At 32.3% G+C, this 17208-nt stretch overlaps 1 protein-coding gene across 6 annotated transcripts in view; it reads right to left on the reverse strand.

Annotated features, from left to right (window-relative positions):
• Positions 1-17208, reverse strand: part of per2 (period circadian clock 2) — a 62826-nt gene that overhangs the window by 36716 nt on the left and 8902 nt on the right. For 5 of the 6 annotated variants that reach the window (XR_015477528.1, XM_087238761.1, XM_087238760.1 and 2 more), the window contains exon 2: positions 9786-10269. Coding sequence is in view for 5 of the 6 variants with exons in the window: in XM_087238761.1 (XP_087094887.1) it covers positions 9786-10174 (389 nt within the window). In the remaining variant the exon portion in view is untranslated. 6 annotated transcript variants of the gene reach the window in all.

Below are 17208 nucleotides of genomic sequence, written 5' to 3' on the forward strand. Positions count from 1 at the left end.
TAGCCCAGCTAAGAATGGCTTGCACTGCAGACTTGTAGTACAGTAGATAACAGCCTTAAGACAAACCCAGATGGATTAAAGTGCTCAAGTTAGAGCTCTGAGAGTCCCAGTCCAGCTGCAGGTGACATGCTGAGTGACAGAAATAAACCACGAGGGACTATTAATAACAGTTTAAGTGGCTTAGAATAGAAACCGGCTTCACATGTTGGAGTGCTTAGCTGTAGGTGAGCTAATTATATAAAGCACATCTGTGTTAGTCTAGCAGGGCAATGTGTTTCCGTGCTATTGATACGGTCAGTCTTTCAGGAGGCTAATGAGATCGGGGAATCTGGAGGATTATTTATACAACTACACACATGGAGAGAAGTGTGTGTGGATGTGATTTATGCTGACTAGGGTGCGAATTATACACTGACCATTAGAGGGGTTAACTTTTTCGGTAATATTAGTTTGTTTAATACATGCTTCAGTGATTTCAGATTTATGTATTTATTTAAATTACATTAAATTTATTAAGAAAATGTATTTAGTTTAGTGATTTGAGGGATAATCTAGTGTGTTCTGCCCTACAGTATCCTCTAATTAGCTATATCAGAATTATTAGCCCTCCTGTTCAATTTGAATTCAATCTGTTTAATGTAGAGAATAATTTTTCAACACACTTCTAAACATAATAGTTTTAATATCTAAACTGCGAATCCTCAACTGTACAAGATATACGTCTAATTTTACTTTACGAGATCTTATTATCTTATTTTACAAAAAAAAGTGTCTTGCGAACACTTACAATGTCCATCTGTGCTCTATATCTGCCGGTTTTCAGATTGTTGAATGATTATTGACGAGATTATGCATTAACCCTTACAATGGTATGAACCGTTATAGGGGTGGTCAAATGTATATTTAGATTATCTATTATTTTAATCATTAATATTTTTATTTACGAAAAAGATTTCTCACTATTAAAGGGCTGACCCCCACACATATTGTTTTAATGTCCTTCAGGGGAGATCAACGGATAATTGTGTGGGTCAATCCACCCTCAAAACCCCCTATATCTCGTACCCTGATGCTGACTGTACTGCATATCAACTGTTTTCAAAAGGCCCTTTTAAACATACAGGACTCTACTTTAATGATCTAGGCGCAAAGTCTAAAGCTCATGGCGCAAAAGCATTAAGGGCGTGTCCGAATCCAATTTTGCTATTTTAGGCCCTGGAGCATGGCCTAACAGGGTTGTGCTTTTAATGAGTTAAGGGTGTGTTTTGAGAATGAACCGATCAGAACCTCATTTCCCATTCCCTTAAGGAGTCAATAGCATCGCTCCATGGCGCACTTGCCATTTACATGGCGGACTTTGTAAGTGAAAAAACTAAACACTTCACTCTCAATAAAACAGTTAAACAGACCATCTGCAGCACAAGGATAAAGAATGAGCCTCCTCATTTGACCTTTTTACTTTTACTCTTTACTTTACTTCTTTACTTTCGTGAATAAGGAAACAGTGTTGTATGCTCTCCACTGAAGAGATCCATTAGCCTACATAATTAATTTTGTTTGTTAAGCACAAAGATTTGTTTCAAAAAGTTTTCTGAATTCAGTTGTAATTTCCAACAAATGAATAAATTAAAAATAATAATGCAGTGTGGTCAAAAAACTGAGTTATATCCAAATACACATGCTATGCCTCATATGATCAAAAATCCGACAGGTGGACGAACCTAAGCTTGTTTTCATTAAAAGAAATATAAATATGCATATAATAAATAATACTGCTACTAATAATGATAACATTATACAAAAGCAAGTTGTCGCAAATAAACTGAAAAAGCACCCGAGATGAAGAAGGCATTAAAGTTTTTTATTTATGTAGAAAAGAATTTTTTGTAATATTTTATTAGTTAAATTTTTTTCGTTTGTAAAGATATTTGTGTATTGCTGTACAACCTGTGTGTATTAAGCAATGTGTAAGCGTTTAAGGCGGACAGCTTTCAGCTGGTCAACGGCACAGTCTATTTTAGTTCTTCAAAATAGCAAGGCACCAACAATGCGCCTCAACACACCTACTTATAGACCAGCACACCCACGAGTCCACAAAAATGGCGCAAATGGATTTGCTATTTATCCAACGTGGCACAAAATGTGAAAATAAGGGTTGCGCTGGTCTGAAAATAGCAACAAATCACGCCAAACACCTCTTGTGCTTTATTGCACTGGGTGTATAATGGGCCCATAGACTTTTGCAGAAAACAAGCGGTAAATTCCCATGAAGAGATCTTATATGAACATTTTTAAGGTCAGTGATTTGTGCGCCACCATAAATTGCTACGGGTGTCCAAAGCTCAAATGTGGGTAAGTGGACCTTTCCAAATCCTTTCTCTTCCAGTTCCTGCATTCTACGGTGCTGTCAAATAAGGCAAAAAGCCAAAACAATACATGAATGAGAAAGTTATGAATTTAATTATTTAAAGAAAAAAGACCTCCTTCATGTTTGCAAATCCAAGTGTAGTCATTCAGAGGTCATTTCCGGTTAATGATGATATTAATAATTTGAGATTTACCAGTATTTTGGAATCGATGTGGAGAAATTTTTTCCCACAAGGTGTGAATAGTACAAATTTTAATCTAACGGTAACATTGTTCTGGTAATTTTGCGGTTAATCACTGCTACATTATTATGTAAAAACACCATGACTACCTAAAGGCAAATGACTAAAACAAGGCAATTTGGTAATTATCAATACCAGATTATATAAAACAACACATTGTGGAAAACGTTTCATGACCCACTTCTCTAGATAGATGACCATTTTTTACAACACATTGAGGTCACTCTCTGTTGTCTAACCACAATCAGAAAGACAAAAATGTGGCACAGATTGAAGGTTAAATTAGAGAAAACGAGACGGTTTTGAGGCACTGATATGATGCGAGCAATAATAAATAATAATAATAAATAAAAAACACACCAAAAAGAGCTGAAGGCCTGTAGTTTAGCCTCACCCGTCCAGTGTACACACTGTACAGACACAAAGCACAGGCTGTCACAGGAAAAGCATGAATCACTGAGCTATTAAGATCAACTGCTTCAGATCATTCCCGAGGAGGAGAACATCAGCTGCTCTGAATGACATAATAATGGACAGCTTTACACGCAACATTACAATGAACGCAATCTGTGTTTTCATTCTTGATGAAGTCAAATTTAATTGCTACCCAAAGAAATCAGTTGGAGAGGACAATATCACGACAGAAAGGCTCTGATTTTCCTATGCCGCACCCCGTCCAGCACACACAATCTGCCGTCAATACAAACAGTTACTGAGAAAATGTCTGGAAATCCTTGCAGTGACACCCAGTGCAGCTCAAAGCTGGCCAAGAATTTTTTCTTTAAACGCTCTACTAAAATTATCAAACAAGAACATGTGTGTATCCGCAATAGTCACATGGCAGGATTTGATTATTTATTAAAGATAACCTCTATAAACAACATAGATGTTATTAAATAGTATAACTGTTTATGAAATGATGACCATGCTATTATATGCTTGATTGTTGGCTTTCTGTACTTTATTAATGTATATTCCCCAGAAAGCCACAAAGCAAGATCAGATTATCATAAAGTTTGATTTATGATTATTATTCTGTTCAATTACTTTTGGACCCCTTAACAAATGGGAGGTACATATGCAAACTAATTCCTACAGGGTTGACCTGTTTTAGATGTAAATACCCTCACATTAAAGCCGACAGTCTTAAAGTTGAAAGCACAACTTGTTCTTTTCATTTCAAATCGATGATAAAACACCAAAAATGTTAGAATCGTGTCAATGTCGAAATATTTATGGACCTAACTGTATATCGCAGCAAAACAAAATATCGCAATGTCATATATTTGCAATATTGTGCAGCCCAAATCTAGATTCTACTTTTGTTTCTAGATTTACTGTATATGTTTAATAACCTTAGGAATAATATTGATTAATATAATATTATTTGTTGATTAATTGATTTATAATATTATTAGGTAATATACATTTTCTAATTATAATAGTTTAGCAGGCATTTTATCCAAAGTGACTTACAAATGATCCAAATTATTATTATTATAATTATTATAAGAACTCATTTAGATTAACTAAAATAATTTCGATTCCATTTTATTAACTAACTTTAAATTAATTAAAAGAAAAGGATTTCTATCAAATGTTTTAAACTACTATATGAGCCCTGTTAAACAGACTTCATACTTGAGGTATCTACGGTATTTTATCATAATAGCATAATCCCTTAGATCATTCTAAAGCACACGGCTCCCTAAAAGAAAATATTATTATGGCAATCTGGCTCATTAGGAAAGGAAATAACTGGTTCAGCCAGGGTTACACTATGAAACACAATGGAAAATTTGGAGGACTATGCTGTCTTATCCTTGTTTAAATGATGCTCAAGAAGAAGAGCATTTGATTATTTTAAAATAAAATTTTTATTAACTAAAATAAATGAAATTAAAATCGAAATTAAAATTAAAAAAAAAAAAAAAAAAAAAAAAAAAAAAATCGCAATATTAAATATCAATAAATATCACTGATATAAAAAAAAGAAAAAAAATCACATGTTAATAAAAATAAAATAAGAGAATAAAAAATAATATAACAAAATAATGTAAAAAAGGTAATAAATTAAAGAAAAAATAAAAGATAAAATAATAAAATCAAATAAAGAATAATAAAATAAGAAGTTAAAATAAGAAAAAAAATAGGATAAAATAATAAAATAAAAATGAAATAATAAAATAAAATAAAAAAATCTAAAAAAAAAACAAAATAATAAAATAAAATATGAAAAATAATATAAAATACAGATAAAATAATAAAAAATATATAAAATATTAAAATAAGATAAAATAAAATAAATTAATTAAATTAAGATAAAATAATAAAATGAAATAAAAATAATAAAATAAAATAAGATAAAATAATAAAAACACATAATAAAATAAAAATATTAGATAAAAGTATAAAATAAAACAATACATAATAAAATAAGATAAAATTAAATAAAATTTAATAATAAAATAATAAATAATAAAATAAAAAAATTAGATAAAAAAAAACATAAAATAAAAAATAAGATAAAATAAAACAACCATTTCTGGTCCTGCAGGTAAACATATTCCTATATATATATATATATATATATATATATATATATATATATATATATATAAACTGAATATAACACTGAAACACTGAATATAACTCTGGTTAACTTCACGTTTGAATGACAAAATCAATTCCGAAAAAAGGAACACAATGATGTTGTTGAGATATCTCAACAACTCTTCACTGTGGAAACATGAAGTATTAATGCTCCCACTGCCAGTTTCTTGAAGGTCTGCTATGGCAACTACCATCATCATGGCACTATTTTTAAACCTCTTGAAAACCTCCTGATGGAAGAATCCCATTAATGGAGGAGCACAGATGGAGGAAAATGAACAAAATGTTGCACACACTGGTTTTGAATGAATCATAAACACACTTCACCTGCAGTATGTGGAGAAACAGGTGACCGAATCTCTATCAAATACAAAGAGACCAATGTCCCAGGAATACATTAGTTCTGCTCGCACTGAAAAATCACCTGCTAAATCAAAAAAAAAAAAAGTCCTGTTTTTTTATTATAGATTTGTAGGTAATGATAACCGCCTCGCTTTAGCTTCATAAACTGTAAGAAATGCTGAGTTTCACACAATTAATTTGTATTGGGACAACATGAGGAAATTAAGTTAACTTATTAGTTTTTACAAATCTAAGTGGATTGAACATGAAACAATTAAGTTGTCTTAAAAATAAAATCAAGATTTGTGTTGTTTCAGCTCATATTAAATTAGCAGTTTAAACAAACAGTAAACATCTTTTTTTTGAGTGTACAAATAGGCTTATCATATAGTTTCTATGATATTTGCTATTAAAAAAACTATAGTATTTAGACATTTATTGTAAATTGGGGTTATTTTAACCCACAAATAGCAAAAGTCATTATAGAAATTGCAGGACACGGGATTCAAGACCCCTGGTAGCCTTTTGGGCAGGCGCTCTTCAGTTTTAGGTAGCCCGAAGTAAATTCAAGTGGCCGGAAAAGAAAATACATTATTTACTAAATTAAAAAAAATTCATTCATTCATTCATTCATTCATTCATTCATTTTACATCAGTTTTACTCCCTTTATTCATCAAGGTTCGCCACAAAGGAATAAACCACCAACTTATCCAGCTTATTCTTCTATCCCTCCTTCTAACCCTCCATCTATCCCTTGATCCATCCATCCATGCATCTATCTATTAAACGTTCTATTTATCCATCTATCTATCTATTGAATGTTCTATCTATCCATCTATCCATCCATGCATCCATTCATCCATCCATGCATCTCCTTCATTCCATCCATCCATCTATCTATTAAGGCTGCAAGATATTGGTAAAATCCGACATTAACATATTTTGTTTTGCTACGATATGACTATAATTTCACCTGAAGATTTGAATAGCTCAATTTGGAAAGATTTATTATTAATTTACATTGACCGGGATGACAATGTTTTTTTCTATGCAGTTAAGGAGAGTCCAGCAGTACTGAATTAAAAGTATAGAAATTGAACAAACATAAAATAACATGGTCATCATTGTATCAGTCATTTTTTTAAATAAGATTTAATAATATCTTTAAATAAATCATTTAAATAATAATCTTTATCTTTTAATCTTTAATAAATAATCGAATCATGTGATGTGACTACTATCTATCCATCCATCCATCTCCTTCATTCCATCCATCCGTTCGACCATCCATCTATCAAGGCTGCAAGATACTGGTAAAATCCGACATTAACATATTTTGTTTTGCTACGATATGACTATAGTTTCACCAGAGGATTTGAATAGCTGAATTTGGAAAGATTTATTATTAATTTACATCGACCGGGAGGATAATGTTTTTTTCTATGCAGTTAAGGAGAGTCCAGCAGTACTGAATTGAAAGTATAGAAATTGAACAAACAGAAGAATGTGGTCATCATTGTATCAGTCATTTTAAATCAATCAATCAATCAATCAATCAATCAATCAATCAATCAATCAATCAATCAATCAATCAATCAATCAATCAGTCTATCTATCTATCTATCTATCTATCTATCTATCTATCTATCTATCTATCTATCTATCTATCTATCTATCTATCTATCTATCTATCTATCTATCTATCTATCTATCAGCCATTTTGAAAATGTTTACATTCATCAGTTGTAGTTGTAACTTCATTAAACAGATTTTTACAACTTAAATCCATCCCCCTCTTAATAAAATCAGAGGTAGAAAATATGAACAAACCCTGCAGATCTGGTCCAGCCTGGCAACTGAATAAATTAAATAGATACAGACTTTACAGAGAAAAAAACTAAGCTCTAAATCCAGCAATTATCCTGGCATGTGCGTGCATCCACATTTCAATACATGCCTTTATGGCACAATAGTTTCCAGTGACCTTACGCTTACCCCGGAAAGCAGTAGGTGAGAAGCGAGGCTTGAAATGACGTCAGACACAAAGACACACCAAAGTGGATGAATGCACATTCAAACAACATAGTTTACCATCAACCAGCAAACCAAAACAATCCCGGAGTGCTTTAATCGTTAAACAAATTGTTGAACAAAAAGTGTCTGCATGCAACCTCCTGACGTCAATCTGCCTGCATGTGAGTACAACAGCCAATACTGTTTAAAACTGAAAAACAAAAATACTCAGTGTTGACGTCCAGAATTGTGCAATAAATATTTAGTTTACTACCTATATAAGCAATATACTTTTCTTTAGATTTCTTTGGGATTATAATTAATATGAACTTAATAAGGGAAAGCTTAAGTTTGTGTTTGCACTTGTAGTTTGGTTGTTGCTAGGGTTTTTTCTGTCTGAGTTAATAATAGGGCTGCACAATATATCGTTTTTGCATTGATAACACAATATGGGAATCTGCAATGACAATATTTACATATTTTACATTTAATATCTGTATCTCAACATTAGTAGACTCCACTAAAAAAACACGAAGCACTATTTATTTATTTAATTTTTATCTTTGTTCCATTATTTTTGTCTGTGCTTTAATTTGTTAATTCAGTACATATTTTTCTATATTTTATGCAGATGGACTCCGCTTCAAAATCATCCCAAATGAGTGACGTTTCTCAAACTAATTTCGATAGGAGCACGTGATATGATTGATCGCAGCTGATCTCTCATCTGCAATCATTAGTGAGTCAATCGGATTGTTCCAAACTCACTATGAATAGCCAGTTTAGCATTACTCCTTTATCTTAATTTTTTGAAGAATCCCCAATCCACCCCATCACCCCCTTTTCCAGGAGGAGCTCTCAAGAACTACCTGATCTTATACCACCTTAGATACTCATTGACCAGGCAGGAGCCCTGGGCTCAATTATCTCCGAGCCCAGAATCCTCTCCTGGGACACCATGCCAAACCTGCTATATAATCAAGCAATATCTAAGTGTGAACTCCTGAATGTACAATTATAATTTATTATTTACTTATAAAGCTTTTAGGTCATCTTGAGAAATTTGGTGTCAGTTTTTCCAATATTGTATTCAAATGTTTTGATCTAAATTAATTGAAAGACAAACTAATGCTATTATATTAAACTTTCCATGTATCCAAGTATCCAAAGCATCACAATTACATCAACAATCTTAAGTTGCACAATGTGTTTTCAATAGTGGAATGATATTAAAACCCGGAGGACTAATCAACCAGTGAGTCCTTTAAGGATTACCTATAAGATTATAATGGGTATAATAAAGTGGTTTCACTCGGAGTGTGACTAATTGATGTTGTAGAGAAAAGCATCTCAAATTGTAGACATGTTTAAAAAAGAACACTGATAAAAACTTTACTGAGTCTATTATTCTCTTGGGTTTTGACGTCAACTAATTGGCTTGACTGTCATTGGCAAGAAAAGGAAATAACTAATGGTTTAGTCATAGTTACACTGTCTAACATGCTGTAAAATTACATGAAAACAGTCTATTATATTCTTGGTTAAATGCAGCTCAAGAAATAAGAGTTTTTGAATATTAGTTTAAGAATAATATTAAATAAAAATAAAAAAACACACCTAAATGTAAACTATTAATTAAAAGCATAGATAAAACTAATAAATAACAGTGGTATAAAAAAAGAAAAATATGGCTTGATAACAAAACTGCATTGCTCTATTAAAATAAAATATATTGAAATGGCCATATAAAAATTAAATAAAATTAACATAAAATAAATTTAATAAAAAGGCCACATAAAAATTAAATAAAATAAAATGATTAATTAAAATTTAAATTTAAATAAAATAAAAAACGTTAACAATTAATACAATTCATAATTAACACTAAGAAATAACACTGACATAAAAAGGAAAGGATATGGCTTACTAACAAAACTAAATATATACTATTGCTACATTAAAATTAAATAAATTACAATAAAAAAATAAAATAAAATGAAACAAAATAAGCCATCGGGTCTCAACTGTTTGCCATTGAACTACAAAATCAGGCGACACAAGCTGACTTTTTTTTAAAGAAGTTTGTTAGTTATGCATATTAAACCAAAAGATACCATACTATGCAAAACAGAGAGCATCCTTATGCTTACTCTGCCTTGATGACCGTGTTCAAATACTATTTAGTCTTACTGAAAATCACAAATTACCTCTTGTTGCTTCCCGATGACACCAGTAGTGCTGAGTCCTTGCTTCGGCTATTGGAACTCCCAGAAGACTCATTGCCATGAGATTCATTTCCGTGGGATTCATTACCATGAGACTCATTGCCATGAGACTCTGTTCCGCTCCCGCTGGACCCGCTGCTACTCTTCATCTCCACATCCTCATGTAGGGAATGACTCATCTTCCGGGTGTTGTGGCCCGAGGTTGGACGGTCCTGGCTGCTGTCGCTGCCTTCAGATGCCAAGCCCAGTTCAGTGCCTTCTGCGAAACTGGCCATACGATGAAGCGTCGCCATTGAGCTGCAGCCGATTGCTCCGTCTTGCCCCTCCAAGGAGGAGAACAAGTACGGTTTGGAATCCAGGTCTTCAGACATCGGACTTGGGTTTAATGTTGTGAAGTAAAACACGAACAAATCACCCCATCCTCATGGTGGGTCCACTGAGAGAATGCAGACGGACACTCGGATTTCTGTGGGAATAAAAATAGAAAGAGCATGAGAACGGTCCACGAAAAGTTCAGACATTTTTTGCTATTTCTGCACAGAATGTTTTAGTCTGTGAATTTAGAGGAATGATTGTGAGAGTTTAGATACTAAAAACTTAAAGGGATAACTCCTAAAATGAATAATCTGCCATTATCTACTCTCCATTGACTCGTTTCAAACCAGTTTGGTATTTTTTTATTGTTCTGTTGAACACAAAAGAAGAAATTTAGAAAAATGTTGAATATATTCAATTATTGGCTTCCATAACATTTGTTTTTCCTACTCTGAAAGTCGATGGTTTCCAACAATCTTTAAAATATCTTCTTTACTGTTCAACAGAAACAAAACAAAAAACACCTTAAACTGGAACATATCAAGGGAGAGTAGATGATTGCAGAATTAAAATTTTTGGCTGAACTATGCCTTTACAATATGAAATAAATGTTATAATGTCGACCATGCTAATACAATTACTATTTTTTATTTATTTTTTTGGTAAAAAATGAAAGCCTTTCCTACAATGGACCCCATTTCTGGGTTTCTCAGTAGTCGAAATTACCACAGTAGGGTAAATGTGGAGCGCAGTGAATGGGAGATTACAACAAAAACATTTTTTACAATCTTATTTGCTGAAATAATGAAAGAAAAACTCAATGATTGTGTTATTAGGACTTTCAGAAAAAGGAAAAACATTGTGTTATAACAGCAGCCAGAAGAGGGAACAACATCAACTGTCCATTTACTGCCTTCCCCCATAGACGCTGTGTAAAAAACACCTTGCACAAGCGGTAACTCGTTTTTTGTCATTTGATGCAAAAATGATATAATACATACATAAATACATATAAATGTTCAAACGTTTTTGAAAAAATTAAATATTAAAGTCATTCAAAAAATTAAGATGCGGCTGATCGTTAAATGCGTCATAATAAAAGGGTTCAAATATCTTCTAAAAGGCAGGAAATATTACTTTCCTATAACTGTTTGCATATTATATGCTATAACATTTGTATATTACTCAATAATATAACTAAAATTAATATAAAAAACAAATATACGTTTACATAAATGCATATCATGCTGCATATCCTGTGGTTTTCTGCGAGCACAGATTCCAAATTCAAAATGAAAATTCATTTTAAAAGTCTTGTCCCGAGTTACCATTTTATTTGACTGAATTAACAGCTTTTCTCTCATTATTAGCCTGGCAGTGTATTTTGTTGCACTTTAAGTCTCCTCAACCCCCATCCTATACTCAATGGATTAAAGGCACCTTATATTTGGTTAAACTAGAAAAAAAAATAGTCTTGGTTTAGTGGTTACATTTTATAACATTTGGTTGCCATTTTTGGAGCATGTTAAATCTCTGAGACTGGAAGCAGGTACTGTAGTGTGAATGGTTGCCCATCTTGCACTTTTAGTCTGTACCTTCCAGATCAGAACTAGTGCTGATAAAGCACAAAACCTTACTTCAATAAAACTATAAGTTTAATGAACAGGCACCCGCCAGCCTACTCACTTCAAAATAATTTTCTCTCTCTCTTTTAAATTTGTCTTTTTTATTTTATTGTAATTATCTATTTTACTGAATACACCATGCTGTCAAAATTTCAGTACTGACCCTTTTATACGCTTAATTTGTCATGGTTATACGCACATCATATATTGTTTGCTGTACAATATATGTGATATAGTGTGGTGTATTTGTTGTTTTTTTTTTTTTTTTGTACCGTTTAATCATTAATTTTCCTTAGGTTAAGTCCCTTATTTATCAAAGGTCGCCACAGCGGTATGAACCGCCAATTATTCTGGAATATGTTTTATGCAGCGGATGCCCTTCCAGCCACCACACAGTACTGGGAAATACCATACACTCTCATTCATACACACAATAAGGCCAATTTAGTTTATTCAATTCACCTTTAGCACATCTTTGGAGTGTGGGTAAAACAGATCACCTGGAGGAAACCCACACAAACATGGGGAGAACATGCAAACTTTACACAGGAATGCCAACTGACCCAGCCAGGACTCAAACCAGTGACCTTCTTGCTGTAAGGCCACAGTACTACCCACTGAGCCACCGTGACGCCCCTGCTCGGTTATACATTTAATTTTTTTTTTTCTATTTGTACAGTTACTTTCTCTTTTACCCTTGTTTAACTGTCATAAAAATCTGATAAATAATTCTTTAAAAAAAAGTCTTGTCCTTAAACCAGTGGCTGGTACACTTAAGCAAGTCAAAAGAAACCACAGCAAGCTTTAACAGAGGTAATCTCCATGTTATCATAAAACACAATCAGATCTTCAGCTGCACGCTCTTCTCCTAACTTTAACTTCACTCTCCATCAAAGGTGGAAAAAGTCAAGCTCACATCAAAGCGAAGCATTTAAAACCCTGTCTGGTGCAATCTATAGACAGACTCCCCTCTGTCTGGACTCAGTCTGCCTAAACTGAATGTTCAAAAGGTGGACGACCATGCTGTCCCCTCATTGTGTCTGTATCGTGTCCTTTAAACCAACAGATGTGGCATTTGGACTTGTAAACATTGCCTCCTTCAAAGGATTAATCCCTGCAAGTGCACATAAAAAGCTGTTAGGCATCTATCTGGAAATGGCAGGGGGAAAAATAACCTCTCATTCCTTAAAGAAATAAATAGACTCGTCTGTCCAGAGCAAAAAAATTGAGCCAAGTTTCCTGGTGAGGACTTGAGAAGGGCCATATTAAGCAAGGACACCTTCAGGACTGAATTGTGAGTCACCACTCTTTTACCTGAGAGCTAAAAATACAGCCGGAGGATTGACAGATAGTAGAGTACGTTAGTGGATTACCTGTGTGAGCACGACCTGGCTAGATTTAACATGCTTGAGTGCTATACTGTGTCAAGTAGAACTTTACATGCATTGTAAAATATAATGTGTGTTTACAGTCAAAATTATTGGTTACAGTCTTCAACTTATTGGATAAAAGACAAATAAAAGCTAATAATTTTGACCCTAAAATTGTTTTGTTTTTTAATTACAGCTGCTTTTTTTTTTACAACCAGACATGAAAAAATAAGACTTCTCCATAAGAAAAAAAACATTATAGGAAGTAATATTAAGTTATATAAATGATATCAGGTATAATATTATATTAAACGTATTACAAATGCGGTTAGTTTTAGTTCTAAAAGCTGCCTCTTAAGCAGTATAGGATGTTGATGGATTTTACAGAATGTTTTAATGTTTTTTTTTTTGTGGTTGTAGTTGTATTTATTTTTATAATGTAGTGTTACAGTGTACCTGTTATCGGTAGTATAATCTACACTTCACAACAAGGGCCACAATAGAAATAACTTTTGATTTTAAAAGTTTATTCATCCTTGATGAATGAAGTGTACTTAGTCAATTAAGTGTATTTTAGATAGAAATGAAGAAAAGAAAGAAAGAAAAGAAAGAAAAAGAAAAAGCAAGAAAAAAAATCAAGAAAGAAAGAAAGAAAGAAAGAAAGAGAAAAGAAAGAATGAAAGAAAAAGAAAGAAAAAAGGAAAGAAAAGAAAAAAACGAGAAGAAAAAAGAAAGAAGGAAAGAAAGAAAGAAAGAAAGAAAAGAAAGAATGAAATAAAAAAGGAAAGAAAAGAAAAGGAAAGAAAGAAAGAAAGAATGAAAGAAAGAAAGAAAGAAAATGAATGGCATTTCCTGTGTAAAACATATGCTGGAATAGTTGGCGGTTCATTTTACTGTGGTGACCCCAGATAAATAAGGGACTAGGCTGAATGAATGAATGAATGATATGGAATTTTTCTGCATGACACAGGCAAACCAAAGCTGGAAAACAGACTTTTGGAAATAGATTGTCTGATTTGACGAATTCTGATTTCTGCTGTAACATATTAATTGTGGCACTTCAGATGATCATAATTTGGAGTAAACATCAGGAAAGTGTGAATCCATTGGCACACTACGCAATAAAAATATCCAGCAGAGACAGGCAAATAATTAAAATGAAATCACTAATGGTCAATTCAGTGAATTAAAGCTTTATTAAATATTGCCCTAAACCATACAGCATTTTAGATTTATTTTGTTAGAAAATGCTACTTAATATACGATACATACAATTAAAATGTGATTTCAATTGAGAATTTAGTGTTCAAACCCTTTTGGTGAATGAATAAAAAGGAATAATAAAATTTTCAAAGATAAAAAATAAATAAATAAATCACCTTTTATACATTTGATTAATTCATATAATATTTTATTTTTCTTTTATTCAATTTTTAAAAACTATATATGTGGCTATATATATATATATATATAGGTTTTTTGTTGTTTTTTTTTTGGCATATTTTAATTAAATTAATAAAAACAATTGCATAGCTTTAAAAATATGCAATCAATTGAAACATGGGTAATTGCAGGCATGCTGGCCAAGTTTAAATGTCAGAAAGCTTTCATCATTATGTTTAAGACATTTTTTATATATTATTCTCATATGTGAATCAAACAGTCCTTACCAATGCAAAAAAAACAACATTTCAGCTAAATTCCAGCCTTTATGTAATCACACGCTACTACAATGCCAGCCCTACCTGGCATACGTGACGTCAATGACTTTTTGAATCATATCACTTAGTGCCCTACCCAGATCAAACCTGTCTGGCTTATTAGCACTGATGAGAAGTTAATATGTCTGGCCAAGTGCCTGCTGTAACCCAGTAACCTACAGGCCGATGACACAACAGGGCTACAACCTTTGGATTGCAAGTTGCACAGTAACACACTGGCCATGCACTTAAACACTGCTAATCAAGACAGAAAATTATGTAAACATTGACAGTATCAGTCATTATACCACATATCTGACGCACGTCTAATAAGCTTGCATAAATCTCAGCACGTGAAAACGTGGCTTTCGCTCTTTAAGTGTCAAACTTTAACTATAAGCTTTTAATACAGGGGTGCACAGGGGTTCTTATGAAGGGCCAAAATCCAAACTCACAATGGCATTTTTCTAATTTATTATTAATATTTCAAAATGAATAGTAATAAAATACTTTAATTGTTTAATAATTATTCTTTTTTTACATTTTATAATGTACTTCTTACTCAAAACTGTAAATAATCACATTTACAACACATTGGAGTTCAATGCTGAATATAGTCAAGCTGCACCTTTCTTTGTCTTTATTTGCAGGCCAATGTCGTGTGCATTGCCCTCTATCGAGTGACAATTTACATTTTTAAAAATCTTAACAATTCACATTTTATTTTGCTTTTCACGTTTGCTTTTTGTAGCTCAGCAATTAAATGCAATTAAAATTAAATGTTTTGCTAAATTGTAAATGACGACCTCTGTTAAAGGCACTTGCCCCAACTTTCCCTATCAATCTCCCTCTCTTCTCAGATTAGAGGGCAGGTCAAATCAAAGGTTATCATGGGCCAACTTTTCCAGCAGGCCCTAGTTTGGGCATCTCTGTTTTAACAAGTCTCTTTAATCCTTCAGTTAATCAAGAGCTTTGAAGACTTGAGCTTCAAAAGACACATTATTAGCCATTGATATGGACTTTATTCAACCCTTAATAGGTTTTTCGTGTAATAGTTGCTCGAGGGAAATGGAGAAGAACAGTGCATTTTAATATAATTACAGCTGACAAACTTATACTGAGATTGTTTTAGAAAAATACAATCAAGCTGTTAATCTGAAAAGAACATTGGCTAACAAATGAGATTTGAGCTGAAGTCTTAAAATACACAGAAAAAAATCTATTTTAAACCAATTCTGAAAGAAAATCAGCATTTTACACCTTGACCAAGATGCCCTTTAATTATAATATAGCTAACTAAACTAAGACCCTGTAATTTCATAATATCAAAGCATGGCTAAAAAGTGGCATGGCATATACAGTTGAAATCAGAATTATTAGCCCCCCTTTGAATTTTTTTTTTTATATATATTTCCCAAATGATGTTTAACAGAGCAAGGAAATTTTCACAGTATGTCAGATAATATTTTTTCTTCAGCAGAAAGTCTTATTTGTTTTATTTTGGTTAAAATAAAAGCAGTTGTAAATTTTTTAAACACCATTTTAAGCAAAAAAATTATTACCCATTTAAGCTATTTTTTTCAATAGTCTACAGAACAAACCATCGTTATGCAATAACTTTCCCAATTACCCTAACCTGCCTAGTTCACCTAATTAACCTAGTTAACCCTGTAAATGTAACTTTAAGCTAAATATATAGTAAAATATTATTTACTGTCACCATGGCAAAGATAAAATAAATCAGTTATTAGAAATGAGTTATTAAACTCTTATATATTATATATTATCTTATATATATTTGATCTATAACATAGATTTGAACAAATGTTGAAATTCAAATTATGTTAAAAAAACAAGGTCATATTAATGCACTTCAAAGCAATCAAGCAAATAATATTAAAACTCAATTTAAAAATCCAAACTCATGCATTTTGGGCCTGTTAAGTCAATTTAACTTTAGTCCAACATCATTTATCAAGTCCATATCATTGCTGATTCAGCACTTTTATTTAAGTTCATTCAGCTATAACTACTGAACCAAATATTACTTTGAAAAATATATACACAGTCATCAATTTTACAGCAAATTTAATTACCATGATTACAAAATTAATCCGTGACCTCTTACCCTGTAATAAATAATCAAATCAAAAGTAATTCACTGCTTAGCATCACTCATTGACTTCCAAAAACTGACCATGACTTTGATCATTTGCATTTAAAATGTAAACTAAATCTTCTCTCAACACCAGAACCAATATCTATTGTAATATTAGCCAAATAAAGATCAGATAATGATACCCTAAACCCACCGAACCTCCTCACAGACAGTTTTATAACTCAGTCTCAAGTTTGAGACATTTATGTAATTGAATGTGTAACAATGACACACGGG

This window comes from Danio rerio, chromosome 2 (assembly GCF_052040795.2).
Source record: "Danio rerio strain M-AB ecotype USA chromosome 2, GRCz13ab, whole genome shotgun sequence".
Lineage (NCBI taxonomy): Eukaryota > Metazoa > Chordata > Actinopteri > Cypriniformes > Danionidae > Danio > Danio rerio.